At 51.4% G+C, this 27,889-nt stretch overlaps 13 protein-coding genes across 13 annotated transcripts; 7 read left to right on the top strand and 6 right to left on the bottom strand.

Moving 5' to 3' along the window:
* Positions 1-109: 109 nt before the first annotated feature.
* On the top strand, positions 110-781 carry NIK1_2 (histidine kinase osmosensor; the record flags this gene model as incomplete). Its single annotated transcript, XM_064843081.1, has 1 exon — positions 110-781. A coding segment is annotated over one exon (672 nt), but the record flags the coding sequence as incomplete, so codon positions are not given.
* A 447-nt stretch (positions 782-1,228) lies between these two features.
* Positions 1,229-1,606, bottom strand: LTS14_010404 (uncharacterized protein; the record flags this gene model as incomplete). The annotated part of the gene is made up of 2 exons (XM_064843080.1): positions 1,229-1,390; positions 1,445-1,606. 2 exons carry the CDS (start codon positions 1,604-1,606, stop codon positions 1,229-1,231), a joined length of 324 nt encoding a protein of 107 aa, XP_064689384.1.
* Positions 1,607-2,414: 808 nt separating this feature from the next.
* Positions 2,415-2,896, bottom strand: LTS14_010403 (uncharacterized protein; the record flags this gene model as incomplete). Its single annotated transcript, XM_064843079.1, has 2 exons — positions 2,415-2,636; positions 2,678-2,896. 2 exons carry the CDS (start codon positions 2,894-2,896, stop codon positions 2,415-2,417), a joined length of 441 nt encoding a protein of 146 aa, XP_064689383.1.
* A 1,051-nt stretch (positions 2,897-3,947) lies between these two features.
* Positions 3,948-4,735, top strand: LTS14_010402 (uncharacterized protein; the record flags this gene model as incomplete). Its single annotated transcript, XM_064843078.1, has 2 exons — positions 3,948-4,533; positions 4,590-4,735. 2 exons carry the CDS (start codon positions 3,948-3,950, stop codon positions 4,733-4,735), a joined length of 732 nt encoding a protein of 243 aa, XP_064689382.1.
* Positions 4,736-4,892: 157 nt separating this feature from the next.
* On the bottom strand, positions 4,893-7,156 carry LTS14_010401 (uncharacterized protein; the record flags this gene model as incomplete). Its single annotated transcript, XM_064843077.1, has 2 exons — positions 4,893-5,379; positions 5,436-7,156. The coding sequence occupies 2 exons, from the start codon at positions 7,154-7,156 to the stop codon at positions 4,893-4,895; spliced, it is 2,208 nt and encodes a 735-aa protein (XP_064689381.1).
* A 297-nt stretch (positions 7,157-7,453) lies between these two features.
* Positions 7,454-7,865, top strand: LTS14_010400 (uncharacterized protein; the record flags this gene model as incomplete). Its single annotated transcript, XM_064843076.1, has 2 exons — positions 7,454-7,767; positions 7,790-7,865. The coding sequence occupies 2 exons, from the start codon at positions 7,454-7,456 to the stop codon at positions 7,863-7,865; spliced, it is 390 nt and encodes a 129-aa protein (XP_064689380.1).
* A 290-nt stretch (positions 7,866-8,155) lies between these two features.
* LTS14_010399 (uncharacterized protein) lies at positions 8,156-9,245 on the bottom strand (the record flags this gene model as incomplete). The annotated part of the gene is given in 2 exon segments (XM_064843075.1): positions 8,156-8,327; positions 8,344-9,245. 2 exon segments carry the CDS (start codon positions 9,243-9,245, stop codon positions 8,156-8,158), a joined length of 1,074 nt encoding a protein of 357 aa, XP_064689379.1.
* A 1,943-nt stretch (positions 9,246-11,188) lies between these two features.
* Positions 11,189-12,243, top strand: ctf18_2 (Chromosome transmission fidelity protein 18; the record flags this gene model as incomplete). Its single annotated transcript, XM_064843074.1, has 2 exons — positions 11,189-11,557; positions 11,605-12,243. 2 exons carry the CDS (start codon positions 11,189-11,191, stop codon positions 12,241-12,243), a joined length of 1,008 nt encoding a protein of 335 aa, XP_064689378.1.
* Positions 12,244-12,841: 598 nt separating this feature from the next.
* LTS14_010397 (uncharacterized protein) lies at positions 12,842-13,453 on the bottom strand (the record flags this gene model as incomplete). The annotated part of the gene is given in 2 exon segments (XM_064843073.1): positions 12,842-12,939; positions 12,952-13,453. 2 exon segments carry the CDS (start codon positions 13,451-13,453, stop codon positions 12,842-12,844), a joined length of 600 nt encoding a protein of 199 aa, XP_064689377.1.
* A 5,652-nt stretch (positions 13,454-19,105) lies between these two features.
* Positions 19,106-20,284, bottom strand: LTS14_010396 (uncharacterized protein; the record flags this gene model as incomplete). Its single annotated transcript, XM_064843072.1, has 3 exons — positions 19,106-19,196; positions 19,244-19,418; positions 19,480-20,284. 3 exons carry the CDS (start codon positions 20,282-20,284, stop codon positions 19,106-19,108), a joined length of 1,071 nt encoding a protein of 356 aa, XP_064689376.1.
* A 790-nt stretch (positions 20,285-21,074) lies between these two features.
* Positions 21,075-21,943, top strand: LTS14_010395 (uncharacterized protein; the record flags this gene model as incomplete). Its single annotated transcript, XM_064843071.1, has 2 exons — positions 21,075-21,439; positions 21,499-21,943. The coding sequence occupies 2 exons, from the start codon at positions 21,075-21,077 to the stop codon at positions 21,941-21,943; spliced, it is 810 nt and encodes a 269-aa protein (XP_064689375.1).
* A 550-nt stretch (positions 21,944-22,493) lies between these two features.
* LTS14_010394 (uncharacterized protein) lies at positions 22,494-23,099 on the top strand (the record flags this gene model as incomplete). The annotated part of the gene is made up of 2 exons (XM_064843070.1): positions 22,494-22,607; positions 22,662-23,099. The coding sequence occupies 2 exons, from the start codon at positions 22,494-22,496 to the stop codon at positions 23,097-23,099; spliced, it is 552 nt and encodes a 183-aa protein (XP_064689374.1).
* Positions 23,100-24,739: 1,640 nt separating this feature from the next.
* LTS14_010393 (uncharacterized protein) lies at positions 24,740-27,286 on the top strand (the record flags this gene model as incomplete). The annotated part of the gene is made up of 2 exons (XM_064843069.1): positions 24,740-24,829; positions 24,875-27,286. 2 exons carry the CDS (start codon positions 24,740-24,742, stop codon positions 27,284-27,286), a joined length of 2,502 nt encoding a protein of 833 aa, XP_064689373.1.
* Positions 27,287-27,889: the final 603 nt, after the last annotated feature.

Genomic DNA, 27,889 nt, shown 5'->3' with positions numbered 1-27,889 from the left:
GATTCTCGATTTGATACCGTGCGTCGTCAGCCACGGCAGGTCGACACGGTCATTGCAGGACGATGTATACGATTGCGCGATTGTGGACCAGGCTGAGACAGCGCAAAAGCTGCGCAGTATGGAACGCTTCAAGTACATCCCGATCGTGATGGTTGCCCCTGCGATCTCAGTCAGCTTCAAGACTGCGCTGGAGAACGGCATAGCCAGCTACATGACCATGCCATGCTTACCTATCGACCTGGGCAACGCCCTGATACCTGCCCTGGAGGGCCGCGCGGCACCGATTTCTGCGGACCACTCACGCACGTTCGATATCTTACTGGCTGAAGACAATGCCGTGAACCAAAAGCTGGCCGTCAAGATCTTAGCCAAGCACAATCATAAGGTGACGGTTGCGAACAACGGTCTCGAAGCCTTCGAATCAATTAAGAAGAAGCGCTTCGATGTTGTGCTCATGGACGTGCAAATGCCGGTGATGGGTGGCTTCGAGGCCACAGCCAAGATCCGAGAGTATGAGCAACAGCATGACCTAGCTCGGTCGCCAATCATTGCACTCACCGCCCACGCGATGCTTGGAGATCGCGAAAAGTGCATACAAGCTCAAATGGACGAATATCTTTCAAAGCCACTGAAGCCGAATCAGCTCGTTCAGACGATCCTGAAAGTTGCTACATTAGGCGGAGCACTACTGGAGCGGCGGAGTGATGGGCGCTTGGGCTTGGCAGAAGAGCTCGAGCGGGACGATGCATCAGACGGCAGCCGGCTGAACACGCCTAAATGACCTGGTATGGTTGACAGAGATTATACCGAAGGTGGACCCGCTGGGTTGGAGAAGGATCCTTTGCAGCGTGTAAGTCTCCAGCCCGCTCCTTGTCACATGCATCATGGCTGTTGGAAACCACAAGGAATGTTGTGGCTCGATTGCATGCTCTATCTACCGAGATATTAATGAGTGTCCTTGTATACTGTTCACATGCCTAGGCACCACTAGGCACCACCAGGCAACACCAGGCACCATAAGGCACAATTAGGCACCACTAGGCACCAATGCCATTTCCAACACATTTCATATGAGCGGATTCGTTATTCACAGAGCTCCATAAGTCAGAATGGTAGACGAGAAGAAGGCATTGAACGCGTCACGAAGCCTCTAGGCAGTTGACCAAGCTATCTATACAAGCCGATATCCTACACTTCTTCCACCCACAAACTCATTTTGCTGAGCCGGTCATCTGTCCTGTCCGCGCTTATCGTTCTCGTGCAACTCATGCTTCATCCTTTCGTTCTGTTCTTCGATATCAGGATGATGTTTATCCACATTTGGGCCTGGCTCAATTCTACGCATGAACTTGGCCGGATTCCCCCCAACTACTGTGTTCTCTTTGACGTCCTGGAAGAGCTTGTAAGTGTCTTCCTGTCGCTACATGCTTGACGATCAGCCTACCTTGGTAACCACAGAGCCAGCACCGACGACCACGCCTCTACCGATCTTCCGGAATGGCATGATTATCGTGTCGCCACCAATGAAGCAGTCCTCGCCGATGCTGATCGCACCAGCGACGAAGCTGCATTGGCTACCCTTTCGCTGAGCTGAGTCTATGGACATTGTAGTGCCGCAGATCTTGACGTTCGGCCCGATGACAGTACGAGCACCAGTACGTATCACAAGCATCTCGCATGTAGCAGCTGGGTTGTATTAGTATGTCCTCAGCAAGGTGTATATTGTAGCCGTAGTCGCACGTGAATGGAGTCTCTACGAAAGTGTTGATGCCCACAAAGCCTTTCGGTCCATTGTAGCTCTCGAGCGCGTATTTACGCTGCATGCAGGTGGACCTTCACGTGTGCTCCGGAATCCATCAGTATTCGTACCAGGTTGAGAATGCTCTCCGAGATAGACCACGACTTTCTGAACGTTCTCATAGATGGAACGCACATTCGCGACTTGGCCTACTCTATCCTGCGGATCATGCTGGTTAATACAGATGGTACAGTCGATTGGTCGATCTCTCAAAGAACAAGCTGCCCAAAGGAAGTTCAATACTGATTAACGCACGAGACTGAACGCAAAATAGCCTCCAACGGATACTCCTGCATTGAGGGAGGTCAACGGGACGGAAGCAGCATCGAACGAGCTACCACAGAACATAGCAATTGGTTGAACTTGCGGCAAGCTACAGCTCCTGAGCCTGAGTCGCTATTATGTTAGTTTTGCTGATGCGGTCGCAGTCGGTATTGTGGTCCGACACGGAAGCATAGTAAGTCGACCCCCATCCCGGGAAGGTTGATCTCTGCGAGCAAACTGAATGTCAAACGCAACAATCCGGACGCGGGCGGAGAAAAATCACGTAAGTCATGAGCCTGAAGCCAAGATTTATTGAGGTGATACTTGTCGACTCCTATCCACTCACTACTCTTTAGGTCCTACCGTGCTCAGTCTGATCGTCTGGGCTGTGCGGCGCCTCGACGTTTTCCTCCCGGGTTTTCGCTGGATGAGCCGTCCGATATGACTTGCTACCTTCATCATCGATCTGCTTCATCTCTTCCACTGACTCTTTGGACGCCCATTCAGCACGCTGTGATGGGGTGAGAAAGTCCCGAGACCGCAGTCTGGTGCATCCGGGGAAGCTCTTGTCTTCCTGTCAGTAGGTTCTTGACCTTAAATGAACAGGGGTCTCACCTCGACATTGAATGGCCATTCCTCCCGGGTTTGAGAGACATACACTTCGCGCTGCCCGTTGTACTCTACGAGTACTGAGATGCATATATCCTTGTCGTGGCTCAGCATCGAATTCTGATACGCCCAAGCCTCTTGCAGCAGCTCGTTCTTGAGCTTCTCGTAGAGGTCCTTATCGATATTGGGTGGAGCCGAATCTTGCTTGCTTTCGCTGTGATTCATGATTGCTGCAAAAGTGAGTGCAGGAGTGCGCTCTTCCATAAATGCACTTGACATCGTACTTGACTATATGGAACGGAGGCCCTGCTATGCCGCAGGATGCCTTGCATATCAAGGGGCGCTTAGAATCAGGGCACAGTCGCAAATATCAGCCGGGCGGTAGGACTGGTGTAGGTATTGGAGCGAATATGCCGATCACCCGCTTCGTAACCGCGCGCCTTGAGCGCAACTGGAGCAGCTTAGCAGCTTCTATCGATTGGTAGTCGAAGCCTTTCAGTGCCCTGCTGCTGAAGACGTAGTTCCTCGCCATCACATCCAGTTGCCCATCAATAGAATCCTCCTCTGTCCTTATATTGACTTGCACCGAGGTTCTGTTGTCCAAAATTAGGCATATGGCGCGCGTTGACAGTGGAAATCCACGGTCTGCTGCCGACTGCTGCCTTACTGTACTTCCCTCCCGCACAGTGCTGTCGCAATGGGCTCCGTCCTTCCCACCTAGTCTCTCCATATACAGCATCTAGATCTTTCCATCTATAGCTTGACGTTTAGCCTTTCATACGCACTTGTCGATACAGCGTCTGTTCCATTGACCGTGGTTCGGCGCAACGGCTCGTCCCATCAAACGCCACCTCGCTGCTCGAGACATTCACGTCCACAAACCTGTGCAGGGCTCCCGCCTTCCCTAGCGCCAGCATCACAATTGCGGAAAGATGTCAAACAATGTGCGCAGAACGAAAGCGCTCGCTGCCTTCGCCCTCATCGGTTGAATGTTCGATCGACTGACTGGAGGCTGCGCTCCCAGTGGCACACACCTGTATTCGCCAAGGGCGCATACTGTGGGCTTTTTGCGGGGTTTGTGCAATGTGATTGGATCTGCTGGATGAGTCTAGATCGCTGCGTGCATACAGCGATACCTAAGCCAGAGCTTTGTCTAGATAGTAGGCTTAAATAGCCAGCGCTCCCTATGCAGGGACCACAGACCTTTGAACGGCCTTCTAAAGAACTCTCGTCCACGCATTCACACTCGCACATGTCACGCTATCATTGAAACGGAATGGCGTCAGCATTACGGAAGCAGTCTCTACTAGCACAAGCTCTCGGACGGGGATTAGTTGAGCTGGTGGGCATCAACGAAGTCAAATTCTTACTCTTCGATCGACCTGCGGAAGGACGCCGGGTCAGTCTAGGTGTCAAGGGCTTGAGTGCTTGCTCCGTGGTTATTCTCGCGTCTGATCATGGAGCGATCATGGCCCACATAGGTCCCAATGAGCTCGGCTCGCGCGACCCGCGATCCTATCTACGTCTAGCAAATGAGAAAATGGACGAGCTTGAGAGCATCTTCCGCGAGAACCAGCGATACTTTGGTGCTGGCAGCCATGCATATCTCATCTTCGCCACTTTCCAGGACAAACCTGTATCGCCAGAGCAGGGTGATATTTTTAGGGCTCGTATCCAGTCTTTGGACGTGCCTCTTATTAGCGACCGCCCGTACGAGCGGTCGACATCTGCGCTCATCGATGATGATAGACCCGAGGGCACCGTATGGATAGTGAAAAGGCAAGACACTCGCCCAACCGTCTACCTTGAGGATAGATTGGTCTCACCGTCGGTAAAGCCTACGGCTGGTCAGTCACAGACAGGTACGTCACAAGCAGGTCCGTCACAAGCAGGTCCGCCACAAGCAGGCCCATCACAGACCGATCCATCACGAAGCGGCTCATCACGAAGCAATGCATCACAAACCAGCGCATCACAAACCAGTACATCTCAAAGTACGCGGCAAAATGGGGAATCAAAATGGATGCGTCGACAGGGGCTAGCAGGCTATATGCTAGTCAGTAAATCCGGTCAAATTTTGCAGCGCTCGTCTTCTCCTCCACAGAAAGTCTGGGTGTATTTGTACAACCAAGATGGAAGTTACAAGGGCGCAGCCATGCTAGATGGAACCACATGGGGATATGAATGACCTAGATATTAGAACCATATGTTTGCTGCCAGACTATCCCAAAGACCTCGTGTTCAGTACCTTGATGACTTCGTTGTGACGTTTTGCTTCAGCAATATCGAGCGCTGTTCTTCCTATCGAGTCGACTACCGTTGCATCTGCCCCTTCCCTAAGCAGATGAGCCACAGTTACAGTACGACCCAGCTCCGCCGCTTTGTGTAGTGATGTTCCAGCACCAAGTAAACGACTTTCTAGCCAAGATGCGGGATCGTTCTCGAACATGCGAGCATCGATAGCTGCGCCACATGCTATCAACATATCAATGATTGCCAACTGGTCAAGCTGATCACGCTCAATAGCAAAGTGAAGCGGCTGTCCCTTGCGAGTGTCGCCACCACTTTCTAAAAGAAGTCTAATGGTGGTGAGGGATGCGCTCTGTACAGCTACAGAGAGCGGAGTGATATCCAGGTCACACCTGGTATTAGGGTTGGCGCGGTGGTCAAGTAACCATCTAGTCATCTCTTCGCTTCGTACCATGCTCCTGGTAAAAGTTAGGAAAGATGTAGTCATGAAAATCTAAGCCACCTCTTCACTCACCTTAATATAGGTGGCTTCAGCCTACTCGAAAAGGCCTCCGTCGACCATCCTTTATCAAGGAGAACTTGAAGTACTGCCGTGGACCGGACCCTGACAATAGCTTCGGCAACAAAGGTTGGCTGGCCTGCGAGCTTCTCACATAGGTATTGCACCATACCAGGACGTTCTTGCCGGATCGATTCGGAGAAGCCTGCCAAAAAGAATGTTGCCTGAGAAATAGTAATTGCCGTATTAGCCAAAATCCGAGAGACGGCCGGGAAGTCGCCCTTCGAGCAAGCCCGCTCGAGCTGGACCTGTTCTACTGACATTAGGTCATTGAATATGTCCTCTGCGAACTCGGATGAGTCGCTCTTTTCAGGAACTTCGACAGAGTCTACTTTCAGATCTTTGAGGAGCCCAGCTTTGCACACATCATCCACTATGTCAGTGAAGGTCCTTGGAGCGTGCTTATCGTATGCTCTTGCAATGTCCTGCAAGCCAGCAGAAACAAGAACAGATAATAAACCAGGATAGCCGTGCACGGCACCGCCACACAAAGCATCCACAAGATAAGATGTAGGAGCACCCGCTGCGCTCTCAAAGAGTAAGCGCAGTATGTCATGACGGGAATTGCGAGCTGCCCAGTATGTAGCACCTCCGTATCGTAGAGAATGGTCTGAGGCAGTCGCCGTCAGAAGCTCTGCGACTGAAAAATGACCGTTTCTGCAAGCATCTTCTAATGCAAGATCGAAAGCGCGACTGGAACCGACCAGCGATGGGTAGCTCAGCATTACGCGTATCATGATATCGGAGCCGTTGGATGCAGCAATCCTCAGAAGATCATCCCAAAATTGCTGGTCGAGTGTGGTGGAAGCGTCCAAGTCGTGTTGTTTCATTAAGCTCATTATCGCTATGACCACATCATCATGGGATTTAAGTGCTGCGCTTTTTAAAGCCGGTTTGAGGAACTCATCTATGCCGTATCGAGTGCCGAAGACCTGGGTGTCATAGCAAACACCTGGGGAAAAGATGTCGAGTCTGCCAGATGCCGCTCCAGACTCAAGCGCCATAACCATGCGGGAAGCCGCAGCATCACCTTTCAGAGTATCATCGGTCATGGAGACGACGCGAATAATGGATCTGAACATTTCAACGTCTGCATAGCAGCAAGCCACAGTTAAAGCATCTCCAAACCATTTGGTTCGATGACCCGCGCAAGCTCCTTTAAGGATCCAGACCTCCATTTCATATCCTCGTCCCATGTAGAGTGAGGCGATCAGCGCATTCTCTATAGCGCTCGATCTTCCTGTCAAGAGCTGTGGGTCTCTGATAAGGCCATGAAGGACTTGATGGAGAGGCAGTCCGGCCACCGCTAGCTCCACTAGCGCGTCTTTGTATGCCTCTCTGTTGGTCTCACCCAATACAGTTGCAACGAAGTCCGCTGTGCATAGGATTTCGCGGGTCAGCGCACGTTCGTCTTGATGCGATTCCAGCTTGTTGTGGATCAGGCTTGCTATCATTGCCCTGCCCATCTTCCAGTCCCATGTGAGGTGACCAGGAGCGACAGCGTCCGGCGACTCAAATGTGGGCAAGGAAAATATTGCATCCTGTATATGTTGATCGAACTTGTGACAGACCAGTCTTAATCGGACACTCAAGCGGATACCAACGTAGTTGATAACCTGCACGAAAATGGTGCTCAATATCTCCGAAGGAAAGCGGCATAGGGCCGGGCCAGTCATGGTTCCGAATGCCAAATATTTGCTGACAAGTCAAATAGCTGGTGTGCAGATGCAGGTGCAGTACTGTTAACGACAGATGATTGCAATAGCCTTTGAGGTAGAAAAGCAGAATTAAGAGCGGGGCATACATACCCCCGCACGATACATTGGCCGGCTTGCCGATCCGGCCGCCTCAGTGCTGCAGCTGTCACGCCAAGAGTCCGATCTATCGCTGCGAGAGATTGCTGAGTATATCAAGGGAAACTTCGACCTCACTGTCCCGCTCTCCACTATCCTCCGAGCTTTACACCACAGCAGATGGTCACCAATGATCCTGCACCACACACCCAGGTTTACAGGCTCAGAAATGCGGTCACACTTCTCTCCCAGGAAAAGTCTTTCCTTGAAGGACTTTGCAAAGTGACACCTCCATACAATGAGTCGGAGAAATCGATTTCTCTTGCTACCGTGTGTGAAGGCAGAAAGCAGGAGATTGCGCAGCATAAGGAGGCGGCGAAGCAAGCCAAGCACGAGAGGGATCAGGAGATTGCGCGGGAGAAGAAGGCGAAGAAGGCGGAGAAGGCGGCGAAGCAAGTCAAGACCGCGAAGCAAGGGGCTGGAATTCTTCTGGGGTAACTTTTTCGCCATGCCCAGGGTGCTACAGTACAATCATCGGATAGCTTTGGTCCGTAACTTCATTGTTCAGTACAAACCGGAGAAGGGTGACTAGCCGTGTTTTGCGCTGGCGTAATTCATTGCGACGTGGGAGTCATAGCAGTAGGAAAAGGTGCATGAGCAGGACTGACGTGGCAGCATGCTACGGCGGCCTATGTCTGTTTTTTGTGCGGCCCCTCCACTCAGTAACGCTATCGTTATAAACTTCGTTACTAATATATGTTTCATTATCGCAGGCTCGCCTTTTGCATTGGAAAAAGTCTCCATACTCATCGTCGCCATGATCATCTTGCTCAAAAGACAGATCCAGCCTGTCCCTACCTGGTTTGTCGAGTATGGGAGACACTAGAACCGAAGGCTTTTAGCTGTCCGCGTGTCCAGTCCGTCTTGCATCTTCTGACGTTGCCGCTTAGTAGGGATGGCGCTTCGATGATGACTCGCTTTGCATCCACAGCCACTGATCAAAGCTCTCGCCATCTTTCCGGGTTGCTGGGGAAGCAACGGAGCGAGAGCGATTCTGGAACATACCATACGATAAGTGCTCCGTTGGCCGTTTGACCAATCGCTTCAACTTCGTCGTCTCGGGACTGTCATCACCTTCGGCGATCACCCTCGCAGCGTATGCCCTCTCTGCAAAGACCTTGGCTCTTGCCTTATCCCCATGCGCGATCGCAATCTGGAATGCATCATAGTATGCTCGAGGAATGCTCGTATCTGTGATGCCTTCCTGGTCGAGTAGTTCGAGCAAGACACGCACCGATTTCAGTCCTATCTCGATCCCTCCACCGAACGCCGAACTTCCAATGGATTCATCGATGTCTTGGATCATCTGTTGCCGCCCATCACTCTCCTCCCTTTTGACTTGAGGCAACGAGCAAAGCTCGCATTTACAGTCGAAGAAGAATTTGTTTCGAAGAGATCGTTGACGCTCTGCGTATGGTGCTGCCTGACCCAAGTACGTGATTGGTACTTCTTGTCCTTCTTCAATGTCTTTGACGGCGTGAATGGTGATACAGCCGATCTTCTCGTTCCAAGTATTCTGCGCATTATTTCTGCAAGAATGATTTATGCGAGACGCGGTCAGGAAAAGGCCACCTTCGTAAGAGTCCGAACCAAGAGGAGGCACGTTCGTTTTCATTATGCCAAGAGGTGGGTCGTGACGCTTTCCGTGGGCGTTGTGTAGTTCGAAAAAGGCAGTTTGTTGATCTCTGCTCAGAGTTCTCAGTTGCTTCACGATGATACTGCTCACAGCTTGAAGGTCCGATGCATGACGAGGAACTTTTAATATCGGTGCTTCAGCGAGGATTCGAGTCCCTTTACGGATCTTTGACATGGCCACCAAGCCTTGGCCTTTCGAGTGGACAGGTCGAACGGCGTACTGTCTGGTAACGCTCTCCGTTTCCTTGAGCTGAGTTTCAGCTGTGCCTTTTTCCATTTGGCCGGGAAGAATAATGAGAATAAGCTCTGCGATATCGTCACCTCAATTCGATCGGTCTGACGTACCTTTGTTCTCTTCGACCAGCGAGCTACTGTCTCCAGGCTTTCATCAGCCACTGTCTCCAGGCTTTCACCGCTCTTCTGCAATGCAACGAGTTCCGGTTCCCCCTAAGATGTGGTCTCACTCGAACCAAGCATTTCTGGCCATTGGCACATGTGTGCTTCCATACATGTCCACAACTCTGCCAATAAGTTCCTCCTTCCTTCCCTGGGGACCCCCTCCAACCATGCAGCCGTCCAACCGTACTCGGGGTGACGACGGTGCACTAACATTGGAATCACAGCGCACGGGGCAAGTTTTGCGACCGCTAGTTGAGCTGGCGCTGGCAAAACCTACCCCGTGCGTTTGATGCGATGGTAGGCAAGTACCAGTAGCAAAGCGCACGAGTGGTTACACTCTAGAATGTCGGATAATTTTCGTTCTCTCAATCATGGATGGAGAAAACCAATTACACATTGTGTCCTGAACAGTTTCTACAGACTGATGGTGTTCAATGTTCCATGTCGAATCAGTTAGTCGCTTCTTATAGCACGAAAACAAGACGAGTAGATTCTGCGCCAGAGCGACAAGTTTTAGCAGCAAGGCAATCAAGCGTGGATAGTGTTTGTGTACCTTGCTACGTGAGAGGTCTGCTGCGCGTACTCCCAGGACTTGTTCTTGGTGGGCGTGTCATATTCGCGCTTCAATTTCGTCGCTTTATCACTCTTCGGCGACGCGGTTTTTCTTCGTGATTCTTGGTTCATGATAATCGCCCGATTCTCTGCATATTTGTGCAGTTGAGAGCGTGTCGATCGGAGATGTCGTTCAATAGTTATGTAGTTGTAAACATAGTGCTACCGCGCAAAGTGCGGGGGCGGAGGGCCCATGTTGGCAGATCCGAGCTTGTGCCGACGTGGGAAGTAGACAGCTCGTTTAGCAATTGATCTTACCGACTTTGCTCGATATTGCAAGACAAGGCATACTTCTCATACTCAGAGCATCATCTTTATGGATATATACGACTCAGGCATACCGCCCCGCGCAGATGTGCCAGCTGTCAAGGTGAGGCACAGCGAGAAATACTGCATCATGTGTCTGGAGCCTGTGGAAACTCGCAATGGCGTCTGGGTAATAGCAGGACATCAAGCTCGAATGCTTAAGGCAGATGAGTGCCACATAGTGGTTCGTCGTGGTTATACAGGCAGACTATTGCACTCAGAATGTTTTCTTAACGCTGCCGCACTGCTGGGAACTACTCGTCTGCGTCGTCAACTGAAGTACACTATGGACACCTTCAGCTTTCTTTTCGCCCCGCCGAACCATGACCGCTTACAATACGTACGCGAAATTGTCAAGACCTTGATTCCGCAACGGTTGGACGAGAGCTTGACGATGGCATGGGCGATCGGACCAGGCTTCCTTAAGTTGCCACAGGAGTTGAAGTGGATGATTGCCGACTTATCCGGGTGGTGTCCAGCAACGAGATATTTCCATTTCCTCTACTTCAAAGAGTATATGGAACGACATTGTATACAACATGATCGCCGGCCTCTGCGATTGGACGCGACACGTCGAATCGACCTTGAGTACCAAGAGCTTTTCGGCCGTAATTATATCAGTCATGTCAGCGAATCGCAGGATGGTACAGCAGCTGCATATCAAGACATAATCGTGGTCTTCGATAGCGTTGGTTGTATCGCAATTCAGGAATCTACAGGGTGTAGCGAGGATCTTTTGGTCATGCAGGCTGCAAAATGGTACCGACGTTTAGATCTGACAACGGCCTCTACCATAGAAGTTTCTTTCAAGGTAAATTCTTCGTGCATAATGAGTTGCGAGAGTGCTGACGGGCCAAGGGAAATCTGGTAAGGGACATATTCATCCTTGATGGGTTCCAAGAGATGTATCTGTTCGACTCTCTCCCTCCGCGGAACAGTATGCCGAAACCAGAACACAGCTATGGACTTCCAGTTCCGTTTCGGACACTGTCAGACTTTTGTGACTCTCCGACCCGACTGAGATGGTCTCCTGTGTTGAATGGCAGACGAAATATTGTCGTTGCTTCCTTGCACAACCGGATCATCGCAATTAGCATAAGTTCTATCGATGACGGTGGCCTCGGAATCTACGAGCGGTTGATTCACGAGAAGTACGCCGAACAAATCATCTGGCTTTCTGCCTGTCTGGTCCCACATGAGGAGATCCGCGAGGTGGCAGTCCGCAGTCTGTGGAATGTGGATCGCAGCAGACTTGATGAGTGTGGGATTTGTGTAAGTAAGCTCCACCGTGACCTTGCAACCGATATTGATAGCCGCAGCTATCCACCTCATACGGGAGACAGATTGTTTTTGCGGCTCATGTGATCTCAGAGCGACAGCCGGAGTATGAATACACCCGCTTGGTCAATGCCACCGATCTTGTAGTGGGAGGTTTTTTCCTAAACGAGCAATACGACAACGGCGACCAGGTCCGCCTTGCTGTAGCTTGCAGAATCAAGAATGTTCACGATCAGGATTACGACATTCCAAGAGACATGTTTCAAGAAGCGAAAGTCTCTTCACCACCGTTGGACAAGCGTGTAGGATTCTTCTTCCGCGCGTGTGACGTAGACCACATCATGGAAGCGCACGTCTGCCACGACGACAGCATGCGATGTTTCGGCATTCGAATTGGCGACGATGTCTTGGGTCAATGGCGAGAAGGTCGAAGGATCCTTCACATCAGGGACCTGAGCGCTTGGTTCCTAGAAAACCGGACAGTCAGCCGTGGCACAAAATGGGAGAGCCCCGCTGTATTCTTGAAGAGGCAATCCGAATTGCCGCATTTGTGTGGCGTAGCAAGTCGAGACATCGTACCTATTGCTGGAGTCCTCGAATGGTGGACTGGCGTGCTTGGCGATCACGTTCAACAAGTCTCATCAAGATGCAACTCTGATGGCGATGCGCTTGGTCCATGATTCAGCGACTCCAGGGAGTTGGGAATTGGATTTTCCTCTGCGAGCATTTGCTAACTTATTTATGCCATCTCTTTGATTCTCAAGTTGATCATTCAACCTCGAGCAAATGCAAGACATGAAAGCCCGTTCTATGTACCTTAAAGAATAGCTTCATGGTGGAGACAGCACGATCCTTTCCCCTGACAGACCCGTTATAAACAAATGGCGATTTGCATCAGATGAGGTTGGTACCCAAGCATTCTGTGCCCCTGCCATTGACATCACCTGCGGACAACCGATTCCCTGCTGCCAACGTACGTGGTATTGGTACTGCCGAGTCCCAATACGACAACGTAAAATCTGCTGCCCATTATTCTGTGTTGTGATCGGATAACCTGCCCATATCGTTGTTTGCACTGAAGCCGACACTGTGCCAGTCTGCGTCCGGGAAAGTGCCGCTTGGCCCCTCCCAACAATCACTGATGGCGCTGTAGCTTGGCGTAGCTGCACACTTGCGACACTTCCTTGGTTGGTCAAGCCATGGTTACCCCACCCCGGCGGAGGGGCATGAGGTTCGCTGTAATGTCAGTGCATGATCACTCGCGGATACAGTTGTCACTTACATATAACTTTTATCGGCGATGGGCAGCGGCGACCGAGCCAGAGTCTCCTGTAACGCCCCCCACAGGGTTGCGCCTCTATCAGGGTCTGCCGCGTCTATGTACTCACTAGCATCCGCATCTAGGAAACCTTGAGCATGCCACATTGGAACCCATGGTTCATCGTCGCGCTCTATTGAAGCACGGAACATGCGACAGGCCGTGCCGACTGTGCACATGGCATATACGCTTCCCGGCATGTTGCCCCGCTCTTTGAGCCAAGCCTCGCAGTCGCGGTGAACCTGAGATTCAACATCATTGTATCTCGAAGAGCGTGCGTTGTGCCCTTTTGCTTGGCATATGATCAGGTGGAATCGCCATTTCGTAGATTCATGAAAGGCATCAGCAGTGATATCGATCCTGATCAACCTGTATTCTGGCTCTGGATCCTGCTGGGGTGGTTGTTCAGTATCGATTCTGATGGCCTTTCCTGAAAGCTGGGCCCATGCAGTCAGAAGGGCTGTCCAGAACGACCGCGAATCGGACTCCTGTGCGGCTGGGGCCCGTGCCGCAGCATAAAGAACAGGTAGATCTTCTGCCAGTTGCAGCAGAGTAAAAGATCTTCCGCTCATGTTGGGCACCTGATGCGATTCACTCTGGCCCCAACTTGATAGAAGGAATAAGTGCACTCACGAAAGGATGTGACAATGTCGTGCGGGACCTCTTGACTGTAGTCGTAAGATCAATAGAATGGACTCATGCATGCCCGTCGTACTAGCGCATATAGCTCATGCAGAGTTGTGTCGATCGAGGGTGGGGCCACAGGCGTTTCGGAATGGTGGTAGTGAGTTCTGAGTATTCACCGCTCGCTCTCGCACTGCTGCTCGTCAATATTACACCAGACACGAATCGTTGCAAAGCCTGATCTGAATCTTATGGACTGCGCAAAGCTGAAAGTTTATATATCTCAACAACCAAGGTACAACGCGGATGCACATGAAGGCGACTTATGACGGCATGGGCTAAGCCATGCGCCTGGTTCGCTGGCTTACTTCACCGGTCGAGAAGATCAATGCCCGAAACAGGGCGCTTCTGAACGTGTTCCCTGCTCGTTCCTGCCACGCGACCTCGGATAGCTTTGATGGGCTTTGTTATCATTGGTTTTTGCGTCAACGCTGCATGCTGAAACGCTCGCAGTGACATGGGCATGGCATGTCTCAGTCAACTGGCTGTAAATGGCTTTGCAACTGTGAGACAGCTCCCAAACATGATTTTGCGTTGGAGCGAGCTCAGCGCGAGACCTGCGGTCCGCTCGGCACCTGCGGAATTGCTTCGGGATCGTCACCGCCATATCGCCTGAGCGTCCCGGCACATAGTGCGTCCCGTTATGCGGGGATAGACGTTATGCTCAGCACACGCGAGTGGTGCTCAGTGTCTTGCTATCGACCGCAATTGATTGTACATCAATTATTTCAAGGTTGTCAACAAACTTGGATCGCGTCAGTAACGGCAAGCCAGCTGTTACCGAGCGCAAGTGATAAATCGAGGCACGCTGACAAGCCAAAACAAACCTACCGAGCGCATGCCAGCTTACTGGACTATTGGCTGCATCTCGACTCGCTCTACGATTCTTTGGGGGAGGAAGGCTGAGACACAAGCTCTCTGGTTGAGTCGCCGTTACCGACGTGTCGATTCAGCACACTCATCCGGTCATCATTACGGTTTCTCTGTGCCGAAGCCTTCCGTTGCTCCTGTTTTTTCCGCATCAACCATGGTCCTGGCGCGTAGTACTGATCGTGGATGATGAGAAGAACGTGGGTATAGCGGCAAATCGTCGTGCCTATCGAACGATTCCCGAGCGATATCCAAACCCAATACGGAACCAGGTTGCTGTTCCTAGTCAGCCCTAGGCTATCGTACTCGTTCTGGAAGAGACTTACAGCTGGCGGATGGCGCTTGAAATCGCTAAAATTGCCTTTTCCCACGGTTGGTATTCATGCCCCGACTTGTCTTTTCGGATCTTCCACACGTAACCGGCCTGCAGCGCCGCTATGCTCAGTTCGATAAAGGTCGAGCATGCGGGTGGCAACCACCGAGCCAACTGTGAGATGCGTTAGCAGTGTTTGCGGCCAGAAGACAGCTTTAGCGCACCGTGGACTGCCCTGCAACGCCGCGCAGGATGATGGAGACGATGCCTGCAGCTAGGGTTACGATCCAAGCGGCGGTCATCGTCTGCGCACCTTCAGTTGGCCATCCAATGTGCGCCACATCCGCGTACATACTACTCTCGGCTGAAAGCACCAAGCAGGAAAGCAGAATCATTGTTGCCATTTGCTGCATCGGGATGTATCAGTGTCTGGCGCCGAGGTCGATCGAAAAAACTTACATCGTGTTGGCTACCTAGCACCTGGAAGACCAAGTCGCATGCGCAGTACGATGTTGCGAGTGCCACGGAGGAAAAGCGTAAGATCAGCCTGGCCCAAGGCAACCATGTTGGCAACAAAGCTGCGCTGAGGTAGTCGGCCTTATTGTTCCTGGCGACACGCCATGCAGAGAGACTGTGGAGGACCGCTTCACCAACCACGAGCAACAGCGCAAAAAGCGAGCACCAAGCATGAGCATTAGGGTATCGTGACATAGCAGATGTCGGTGAACAGAGGCGAACTGGTGAAGGCGAACTGGTGAAGGCGAACATGTAGGGCATAGGTCTGTACATATAAAGCGGCCATTGTACCTGAAGTGGCTATAGGGTATATACGCAAAAAGGAGAGCTTTGGCCCGTCAGGTTGATCGTTTGGATACTGCATCAGGCAAGCGAACTTCCCCGCATGGCACCACTACGCCACACCGCAAGATAGAACTAGCCCAGAAATGTAAGGGGACCGGTCCCCTTACATTTCTGGTCTAGGATCTGGCGGCAGGAAAATTCACTGTCCATTGATCTCGACGAAGACCTTGACACGCACTTCTGTACCGCTGAATATTGCTTGAGTTGTCACGAGGACAGTGAAGGTTTGTTGGTATTGGGATGCCATCTGTACGTTGCCACGAACGCATTGTCTGCGACTATCCTCGTGCCTATCCCACGAGGTTAAAGGCTCGAATATACTGACACATGTTAGCAGCGTGAAGGGAAGCAGACGAAGAATGAGGCAGATAGACCCGCGGCTACCAGCGGACTCGAGTATCTCAACTAGCGCGAGGATGGTTGATCCGTGCAAACGTCCCATTATGGAAGGCTCAATGCTATACAGACCTGCTAGCTGGCTCAGATCAGGCGAAACGCCAAACACGATCTCGGTAGCAGCTTCTTCGCACTTGATGCAGTTCAGTTCTCTATCTTCTCAAGCTCTAAGTCTCTGCAACCATCGACATGAGCGCCCACACAACGTTCTACGCTGTGCTCGGGGTTATCCAAGCAGTGTCATTCTCATGTCTGATAGTCCGTTTCTCCTATCGTGGACACGTCGCATCTTTCTTCTACCATGAAGTTTTGCTGCTCTTTGGTTGGGTAACAACGCCCTATTATACCCTAAAAAAATCTCTTTTTACTAACGACTCCTAGATCTGCAATATCGGATCTGTGGCATGCTACCTAGTGAAGATTAAGCAGCCAGGAGCCGCGTTATGGGGCGTGAGTCATCGCTCAATAATTCCTAGTTCTGGCAACAGGTGCTGAACAATACAGGTCGATATAGCTTTCCAGCTCTTTTGGCGAGTCTCCGTAAACACCATCCAGCTTAGCTACACTTGGCTGCTGAGCGAACTAGCCGAGGGCAGCACAACGCAGGCATACATGATCTGGTTGTGGTCAAGCACAGCATGCTGCGTCGCCGGTTCCGACGTCGTCGAAATCTTTGCTTGGGCGTACAAGCAGACATCATTTCCATTGGCAAGTTCTGCACCTCTTACCCTATCAGTGTCGGGGTTAGGGTTACTAACCATCTCAAGAGGGCAACAGCGCTTGGTATCAACGTGGGCTTCGAGTTGGCTGTGATCGCTGTGATGTACACAACAGTCCGACCACGAGACCGTAAAGCGACACTGCCGTTCATTATCATTACGGCCTGTATGCACCTGTTGTGAGTGATCAAGCTGTGATCCCGGAAAGCGACATTTCTAACGACACTAGGATTGTGGCCCTGTGGAGTTGGCGGCTTTGGCTTTGCTATAGCCAGTTCGGTAAGCCATTAATGCACCTGTCCGAGACGCTTATTCCCTGCGTAATGCTCCTTGGGGCATCTACTCCCTGGTTGCCAACGTTATGGAACGAAGCACGCACGTGGGCATCGGGAGCGTTTGAGATCTCCCTCGTTGACTCGAACGAGTCGATTGGATCAGCGCGGTGCGCAGACGGGGCGAATTCGAATTCAAATTCAAATTAGACTTTGTGTCTTCGTCGCTGATAGGCATGAGGAAGGTGCATTTTAGGGTATCATAAATAATATTGCTGTATCAATTTCATCACCTAGCTCACAGTATCATCGCCCCTCCAATCTCTGACATGTCGTGACATGTCGTGACGTGTGATCAAACAGAACTGACACAATTCGACCCTATTAACAAAACATCCAGCTACGCAACAACGATAGAATCTGTAAATGATTCAGACAATGGGACTGGCATCTTCTTCCTCTATTGCGGCGTCAATTTGTAGAGCGTTACAACGCTTCCCTCTACCTTCCTTCGCCTTCGCTATTACGGGCTCCTAGTACTGGCATGGCAGAGTGCTCAGCAAGGACGTATAGCCTTAGATTGTGCTGTTAGGACCGGGTAGGCTTGAATTCTCATTTCTTAGGAGGCGGATTATGTACCCCAGACGGTGTTTGGTTGCATTCCATCTCAGGAGAAACGACAAGCTTGCCGTTGACTACTGAAAATGCCCATACCGTCACAGTTCTTGACCCCGATATCAATTCTTCGGAGGAGCGTAGGGCTATGGTTCCTGTTGTGTCGGGTAGGAGGAACTCAATCCATGGTCCTTGGAGCGATGGTGCGTGAGACAGGCCCAATACATCATCCAAGCCGAACTGGACTAAAGCCGAGCTCAGTTCTAACAAGAACGCATCGCCAGGTATATCGAGCGTACAGGAGTCGGGGACCTCGTCAAACTCCACGGGCCAAAATTCAGCATGCTCTTGCTTGTACTGATACAGGCACGGCTGCATCACACACTTCCCGAGCTCTTGTGGCATGCATATATCTTCTTCCCTTGGACCACGCGAGTGCATCATAACAGTCCCGGGTTTGCATTCGCAATGTCGGTGGAGCAAAGAGAGTCGGAACTGCGTATGCTTGTCGTAGTTGCAAAATATTTGTGCAATCGCTTCGAGTTTGGATTGCGGAATGTCTGTGCGTTGCTCATCCAAAAGCGGAATGTTGTTGTAGTTGTCGGCTGCGAGGTGATAGTCCCCTTCCCTCTGACGGATCAACATTGTGTGACGAACGGCAAGGCGGCGTTGTCGGTTGCAGGTGTCAACGGAGAAGCTGAGACGTCCCCACCTGAAAATTACCGTAGCAGCTGACGTCAAGCCCCGCATCTCTACTAGTCTCTGATATCTGTTACATGCAGCCACAAACCATTGTTCATTACTGTGTATTAGCTACAACTTGGTCGTCAGCATGGGGATTCCGCCCTCCGATGCCATCTGTGTGGCTAACAAACAAGCCGCCCAGTGCTCGAGCGCAATTGGCGCTGTTCTGGCAGTCGACGTAGTCCAAGAATTGTGGCGCATCGCAAAGGACCTGGAGCCTATGCCGTCCTACCGTGAATACGCAAACACACGCTTTCTATGGGAAATGCTAGATATGGGAAAGGACAGCGAAGCCTTAAGGCTCGTCAAACTTATTGTCTCGAATTGGACAAGGGTGCGTATAGATAATTCGCCGTGTCGCAGCAGGCACATGCTGACCAAGGGAAAAGGCAGAGGATAACATCAAACGAGCTACCGAATCTATTGGGCGCCAACCCTACGACCCAGACAACTTGGTCAGTGGCTTCGCAATCTTTCGTATGAAATCACGCCAAGGAGAAGAGTGGAACTCGCTCGGGAATCATGGCCGGCCAGACCCCGAGGAAACCAACCAACATAAGCCTCAAAGCGTAGTTTTTGTGGGTCTGTCTCCGCTAAGCTGGCACAACGGTTTCTTTATGGATCTGAAGACTGGACAGGATGTTTGTCTTGACGTGAAAACAGATCTTGTCTATCCACCTACTGGAGGAGGATTAGGTGTGATTTTCTGGCTCCGAATATGATGCGATGAGGTCGACTTTGCGGGCAGTACTAGAGTACTTGCAACGGGTTGACCAATTGCAGAGTAGGATCGAAAAGATACGCATGCTGGTACCCAAGCATTTCTGAAATTTTCGCAACGCTGAAGATGTCAGAAATCGTGTAACTAGTTTGCTGAGGCTGACCTACTGTATCCTATCCTTGAGGACATTAGACAAAATACTAGGCATGAAGAAGGAATTCATTCTTGGCCAACTCTCTGCATCTTTCGTGAACTTTGGTTCCGACAATAATTCAGTGAAGTATCCAATGCTGTCTTGAGGTGATTTCGATAAATGGTAGAAAAAGTTCGGTTCTCGATCCCCTATACACAATGGCCAAGGTCAGTCAGATGCGAAGACGTCAAGTTCTGTCAGAAGACTTACAGTACAGGATCAGTTCTGCGGCGCGCCCATCAAAGCCGTGCGTCGCAAGAGTGTCAATCAGCACGTTCATGTACTTCGCCGTTTTCAATAATCGAGTGCAGTGTTCATCTGATACCCTTCCGTTGCAGATTCGCACAATATTGTAGACGTCTTGCTTGTCGATCTTCAAGTCGATGAACACTACGCACGCGGATAAAACCACGAACTTCTGGAATCTGGCCAGTGACAATGCCAACGACGCAGTATCGAAGCTCATCATGGCCAAGGATGCATAATTTCTAACCATCTCAATCATCGAGCTCTTTGTACCAGTGGAGGCAACCAATATCGATTCCGCCGGCACTTTCGACGTTATAAGCGCGTTGTTCTGCGGGCAAAGTAGGTGGGCAACAGCTTCGCCTGTGCTCATAGCGTTGTAGAACCCTTTTGCCTCCATTGCTTTCCTCCATGTGTTGGCGAGAGGAATCTCACTGACCAGCGTTCGAACTCGTTCTTCCCACCTCGGAGCATCCTTGCTCGGCTTCTTAGGAACCGGTGGCGTGGACCAGAATACAATGGATAGCTCATGTTGCTTTGGAGCTTGAGTGAATGTCGATGTTACTGGTGTTGGAGCTGTAGTGGATTTGCAGAGCGTGCTGGCGCGCTCGCCCGGCTCCAAGAGGGATGGCTGGCTTGTACCACAACGACATCGCTGCTGACGCCTTGCAAGACGTGCAAGTTTCCGTCGCAACACAGTGTTTGCCTCTTGAAGTTGTAGGATATAATTATGTTCAGCGCCTTGATGAATGGTATTCACGACGGACATAATTGAGTTTGCAAAGGTACCAGGACCTTCTCACATGGAAAAGCGAACTAACTATAAATGCAAGGGGACCGGTCCCCTTGCATTTCTGGTCTAGTTCTATTTGGCGTTGTGGCGTAGAGCGACCCGCAAAAGGAATGCAGCTTGTGGATCTCGGTTTATGCGCTAAACTCGAAGTAGGGTGCGATTATTCGCATGCTCTTCTTGGGCTGATACTCTGACGACTTCTTGCTCTTTCGCTACGCTCCCTTTGTGCCATGTCTATGATCTCCAGTCTTCCTTCCAAACCCATCATACCATCGAGCTTTCTGCACCTTGGCACGTCCCAAATTACGCCACTTACGCACAATTATATTCCATTCTGGAAAGACATCCATGGATAAGCACGCCGCCGTTCAGATCTATCTCACGAATGCAAGAAGAGACTCGGGATAAAGCGGCAAGGCCGGCGCTATCGCCTTGACGGTATGCTACTCTCCGGCTGCGGTGCATCTCGTGCTCCTGTATTGCTCCTCTTTGCAGACACACCACAACGACCTGCGCGTTACGACCCCTGTACAGAGCGAATGCTTGCGCCATGCAGAAACTAGCGCACCGCGACGGTATGGTCGCAACGCATTCGAGGTATAAACGGCTGGCAATCCTCAAGCACTAGCAGCCTGTTTTCGCCAAGGACATACTACACGCTGGAGCCTTCGTCTAGATATAAGACTCTCCCGCGACCACTTCTATTACCCTACAATATCCCGACATTGGTACAAACGCACTCATTTCTGGCCATAGAGCTCCCATAATGGCCGACGATAGCTCTTGGCTTCTCAGCGAGACATACCAACCCGTATGGAAAACCAAGCTGGAGAGAATCGAGCTCTACTATGGTGAAGGGAATGAATATTTCATCCGCTTCGTTGGACCGGTACAAGCCAAACAGGCCATCGAACTGTATTCAGAAATCACTTTCACCGTCGATGGTGCATACAAGGGGTTAATGGACGGGATCCACTACTCTCTGACCACTAAACAGGACGTCTGCGTTTGTGTCTATCGCTATCTTGTCGAAAGTAGGAACCGCGACAGGGTGATGTTTGTCGACGCGTACGTCGAAGCCCTTACGGCGGGCTTCAAGACACCCCATGGAGATCCTTCTCATTCTCGGATGTCAGTAGTCGCACTCGTGTAATAGGTGATTCTCGCGGAGAAGCTGACAGGAAGTTTAGGTGGGCGATATTGGAATGCTTCACGAACAGTGAACGGTATAGCATGGATTTGATATTCATTGGCGATTCAGCTAAAGCCTTCGAGGATCGTGCTAAAGAGACTACTCGAGCCAAGCCGTTTCTCCTTGACCGAGATAAGCTGCGGATCGACCACTACCGGAAGTGGCGACATCAGCTTCCACGCCGTAATGATGACGACCACGACCACGACCACGCTCATGGTGACGATGATAATGATGATCATGAGGAGGAGGAGGAGGAGGAGGAGGAGGGCTGCGTGGACATGTTTCACTCGAGCTCGAAGAGTGAAGCTATCGAAGCCATGACTCTTGAGGACGAAGGCGAACTCAGTTCGCAGATGACCGACGATAATGTGGTGAACGGGCGACCACCGATGGATGATCCTCAGGGTTGGATTGATTGGTACAAACGACATCAGCAGTAGGTGTCAACCTAGCTACGTAAGAATGTAGACTTTGCATCACCTCCGGAGCTAGGTGCGAGCGAGGAAGATACTGGCGTTCACAAGGAACCGTTTCACGAGTCGAGATGTCTTGGGGGCTGTTCCGCACCATGCAGGGTGCTCTCGCGCTCTCTGCGACAGAGCGCGACGGAGCGACAGAGCACGCACGAATCTCCTTTGTATATAGCGATGGCTTTACGCCGAGTAGTTAGGAGCTTCGTGCTCAACCTCAAGGACAGGAGTCAGCGATAGGTTTTACCTATTGCCAATTACCCTTGCCTTCGTACGCCTCAAGCCGTCCACGCCTGATCACCTTCCTAGCCCCATTCCTCATTACTCTCGTGCGACAAGGGTCAGAAACAGAAACGACACGAAGCGTGGCGTGCATGAACCTTGCAGCCTCTCCAACAAAGGCTATATGATGGCCTTGTAAGCACTCGTTCCTTTAAGATCCATCTTGCAATGATATCGATTTCATCCGTTCGATTTCCATTGTAGATACTAGGAGTCACCCACCCCTACCGCATTTACCATGGCCCCGACCCGTCATCCGTTAGTTCAAAGTAAGTCTAAAGCAAGATTCTTCGAACGTCTTAGCCTGGACAAAGACAATGAGCTCGCTCGTAGTATTTACGCTATGATGAAGGTTTACTTCTGACCGTTCAGTCTTACGTATCGAGATCGATCTGACGATATATAGGAAGAAGCTATAAATGCTCGCGAGCGTTTGACGACGGACGAAGCTGCGCTAGTACCAGCTCTTATGAATACCGGCGCGAAGCCACCATATAGTCATGCACAGATCAGCGAGACCGCGCTGCAAGGCGAAACCCAGAAAATCTACGACAGCGCACGAGGAGAAACCAAGGTCTTCTATGCTCTTGGCCTTGATATGGACCAGACTCCGCCAAGAAATTGGGTGATAGCATGGATGCTCTGGCATGTCTTCCGTTATCGAGATATCCGTAACCGCAACCGTAAGGCCAACGTAGCTAGCAATAGTGACAAAGACGACAACTGCGACCCATGCGAAGCATCAGCTCCTAGACCGAGTGCAGGCTTGTTCTGTAGGTATACGGACCAGCTGAGTCCGTGGGCTGCTTACCCTGGGATACAACAGCTGACGTATAACAGATGAACCACGACCTACAGTCTATTGGGATCTAGTGAGGGATGGATAACCCGTTTCCAAATGCCTTCAGAGCATCTACTCAGTGCTCGGTAGCATGCAATGCGCCTAAAGGTCCGATATCATGATGATCTGGACTACCTCGGACGACTAGCGAGCTTTGAGGATTCGAGAACTGAAAGGTGGCATCGGAGCCTAAACCTGCCCCTCGCTCTCCGCTGGACAAAGACGGGGAGCTTCGTCCTGAATTTTATCTACTCGTGTTCTCATCCAAGTTCCTTTAACACACTCTAGTCCTGTAGACTATTTTGACTTGCGAAACTTTCGCATCGTGCCTACATTCTGTTCTACCACCTCTAAATTGCTCTTCTTCATATGCGTTCGCTCCAATTTCGAGCTGAACGGCCGTAAGTGCTGGTCGCTCGCAAGCCTTTGAGCCCAATACAACCTCGGCATGCCAATCCAGCTGCACGAGCTGGCGGAGGTTGAGGACTCTTGGTCGATATGGGTCGGCCGAGCGACTCTTGCCGCTGGCGGCTCGTATGATAGCCGCCTGCGGTTCCAAGCCGTGGTCAGCGGCCTATGTGTCTTGTATGATGTGTTGTGAAAGTCAGTTGTGCTCGAAGACGGCGGAAGATGAGTTCAACCAGGAGCGGGCGCCGAAAGCAGTACTGGCATGGCGACTGATGTAGTGACTCCGGTATCGTCAGGTACAACAGAAGAGCCTGTGACCTTATAGTCACTCTCCTCAGGACTTCCGTATTCATTGAACATCAAGGTCATTGTATTGATCATTGTGAGAACGTGACCACATGGGGAACGTGGCGTTGCATCCTCTCCAGCAGCGATCGTTTTGATTTCGTGCACCCCGATACTGGGAGGTAGATATTCTGTAGGAGACTCAAGGTATCCTGAGCGCCTTGTCGATGCTAGGCGTAGCGTTGCAGCAAGTTCGTTGACATGGATGAGATGCATAGATGTCGCGACGTGGGCTCTGATATGGAGATGAACCGATAAGGATGGTCACCCCAAGAGTAAAATTCCCCCAAAGGTCCATCGCCTGGCCTACGGATAAGGCCCTGGCCCAGCATATCGCGCGAGCTCCGTTCGGAGCGCGAGGATGCAGCTGAGGGCTGTCTCTTCCCTGAAGATGTACGATGGAGCAGAAGACTCGTGCAGACTCTCTGAAAAATATGTTCTCCAATCGATTGGTGTGGGAATCGCCTTTGTCTGTAAATTGTAGTCTGCTGTCAAGCATGGAGCATATCGGTGAAGAACATGTTGGTGGGACGGAGATTGTGTCTTCCTTGGCGACTCCAGCACTGCTAACGAAATAGTCAAGGTCCGGAGTATAGCGATAAGTGTGGAGGGCTTGAGGCATCAAGAACGATTGCGTGCTTAGCTGAATCATTGAGAGCGGCTTCGCAGCCTGGATCGGTTGACTGTCGAAGACTCTGAGTGCACAACAGCCGAGGACGTAGTTTCTCACTACCATATCCAGTCGCCCATCAATAGAGTCCTCCTCTGTCGTTATGTTGACTTGTTCCGAGGTTCTGTTGCTGAGAAGTAGGTATGTGGGGGTGTGGTTATTGCTAAATCCGCGATTACCTGTCGCACCTGTGCTGTGAATGGTGATGCGTACTGTCCGGATGCGCGAGAAGGGCACTTTAGTGATTATGGCGAATGCGAGGGGCAATGCGATGAGCGACAGTCAATGGAGACGCTCGGCGCTTATTCGGGTACATCCACGAGGTGTCGAGGCTCGTGCACCCGCGCGTTGACAGTGGAAATCCACGGTCGCTCTTTGGACGAAAATCCTCATCTCCGAGTGGTACAGCAGCGCGATAGCATACGACATCGTTCCCATTCACGACCGTCGAGAACAAATTGGATCGGACTTACCCTCACGACTCGGTATGGACCAGCAAGAAGTGGATGGCGATTTCAGTTTGGCACAGCAGCTGTATACACTGCTCAACCAACCTCAGCGGACACGAGAGGGCATCAATAGGCTCCTCCGTCTTTGTCGGCGACGACTGAAGAGGCGGACGGCCAGTGTGACCGAGTTTGTTAGTCTCCTGCGAGATCTCTTGGCAGGGCGTCCAGAGTCGTTGAACATTCTGGAGCTCAAAGATCTTGTTAAACGAGTAACCGCGTCCACAGAGGGCAGCGCGCGAGACGACGATGACGATGACATTGACAGCAGCGGGACCGAGAGTGATGCCGAAACCCTGCGGCAAAACTGTGAGACGGTCCGGACAAATTGGAAGAAAACATATTCTTGCAGAAGGACACTCATCCAGTTGTGGGGCATGGATGTCGTTTTCTACTACGGAGCTCATCTTGCCGCGCGTAGTTTCACGGAGGCAGCCATCACAGCTACCTACCGCCATGGTCATTCCTTCGAGAACTTGCGTGAGCCACTCAATCGTCAGATATGGGCCTCAATATTGCAGAACAAGGGGCGTGTCGGTGGGAACCGAACAAAACGAAATATTGCCGAGAACTTCAATCGCATCGTGCGGTCTGATATGGATGCATTGAAGGGGTGTGCCACAACGATTGCGCCAGAACTACCAGCAGATCTGGTCTACGAAACGGACGAGCATGGGATCATATGCGCGTACTGCTGGACTAATGTTGACGGTATTTGTTCTACATCTTCCGAGGTCGCCGCGCCGCCTGGAACCTTAAATGTTGAAGGCCATGTACAGAGACCTGGTGCGGACACAGTGCCGTCTCCACTCTTGGCTCAGCAGCAAGTCGCTCCTCCTTCGCAATCAGCACTGCGGGAACCTACCTCACCAATACACGACACAACCAGAGCACTTCGCGGTCGACGAATACACGATGCACCGACAAACCCTGTTTATACTCGGGGGTCAAATACATCACGAAGACCGCCTAGAGGTACTGAAGACTACACAATAGAAGAGCACAATGGCATCAGCACGGAGAAAGCAGGAGGCAAGGTGGGCAACAAGCGCCGAAAAGTCAGTCTTGCTGGTCAAGGGAAAAGCCTTGTTAGGGAGAAGCTGTTGGGCCCGCCGCCTGATACGGAGGCCAGCTTTATTGCCTCAATCGGTACCTCGATTTGGTCGTGCACGTCGTCAGACTACGATATACTTCAGGACGATTGGCATCGAAGATATCTCTCGTCTTTGCAAGCTCTCCGACAGACCTTCCAGAACGCTGCAGATCGGACCGTCGGACGCACTCGACAGCTCATGATATGCGCTGTTAGGTGGCTTGGACAGCTTCGGTTAGCAAAGATTGCCACCTCACAGGATTCGACCGCCAGCTGCAATGTTATCGCCTTATCTGCAAGCACATTTTCTAGACTTTCTAAGCTCGGCTTCAAGCCACTTCGCTGCGTTCTGGTCAAAGACGAGCAATTCCACGATGAAGACTGTATTGATGTGCATCGGTTTCTTGAGCGTCTCCATAGAAGATATAAAACGCAGAGCGTGGAGGTCCAGGACCCATCAAACGGGAGCACGCTGTCAGTCGATTCACAAGCCATCATCGAGCGATATGAACGTGAGCACGATGCCCCGCTATCCGATGTCCGTCCAGAAACGGTGCTGAATCTTCTCGATATGAAAGATATTCTGAGCCTGGCGAAGCCACGGGCGTTGAGTCTAGAGCGCTTCCAACGTCTTTTCGACTGGGTCGCTGAGGGTACTGGTCCTGGCAAAGACCGTGATTACGCCACACCAACTTCTCGTCAGACACATCTCGCCGTTCGGCACTCGGTACAGAAGAGCTTGGCTTTTAACATCCTCGGCTTTACCGGCTCGTTCTCGGGTCCGCACGTCGATTACCTCAACGGAACATGGCTTCGCTGTGTAAGTGGCGTCAAGGCTTGGATCATTGCCGTCGATCTGACGCCACAGGACTATAAGGACTTCGCCGACCAAGGCAACTCTTGGTGTCCTGAGGGTAAGACACGCATTATCATTCTCGAAGCGGGTGATGTCTTGTGGATGCCCCCTGGCATTTTGATCATTCATAGTCCTATGACAATTGAGCATTGTCTTATGTGCGGTGGCATGATGTGGGACACGGATCAAGAGGCTGCCATCGCAGCCAATATTCGCTGGATCGATATGCATGCCAATGTAAGCAATGAAGCGCCGCCAGCAGGTATGACAGAACAAATGAATGGCATGGGCCCGCGTCAGACCAAAGTCTAGGTGGCAGGAATGGGCCACGACGTTGACCCACTCAATCCGCACGATCAGGCACGCTGTTCGACGCACACGCACACCATCACACCGGTGTAATAGTCGTGATCGTGGACAACGTCGATCTGAAGAAAGTGTAGTACTGTCTTTCATATTCGGAATATCGTGTTTAAGTCATACCCAGTTCTCGAACCCGGAACTGTCAGGCAGAAAGGGGAGACGTCTGTGGTCAATGTATCCGGAAATCAGGGCGAGAAGCCCCGCAGTTTGACTGGTCGTTTGAGAGTGCTACGTTGGCCAGCAATACTTGAACGCTATCGAGCGGCGAGTCCCATGTTCATGCGTCGAGCTTGCGATAGAAGCCATGTCGAGAGATCGGGGTCATAGCGCGCGTGGTGCTGCCCATCCGTGCGCGCGCTGTCGAGCTATTTCGTGATTCGTCCTCGTGCGGCATGCATCAAACTGCGTCATGACTGCCTGCATGCACTATGCGGGGCGCGCCGCTAGCCCTTGGATGTGGAGGCGGTATATTTCGACGCGAAGTATGATCAGACAGTGGTTTCGTTTTGCAAAACAGATTGTCTGGATCGAGTCGACCAGAACGACGGAATG

This window comes from Recurvomyces mirabilis (assembly GCF_035927965.1).
Source record: "Recurvomyces mirabilis strain CCFEE 5264 chromosome Unknown scaffold_41, whole genome shotgun sequence".
In the NCBI taxonomy this organism is placed as follows: Eukaryota; Fungi; Ascomycota; class Dothideomycetes; order Mycosphaerellales; family Teratosphaeriaceae; genus Recurvomyces; species Recurvomyces mirabilis.
This window is presented reverse-complemented; position numbering and strand designations above follow the sequence as displayed.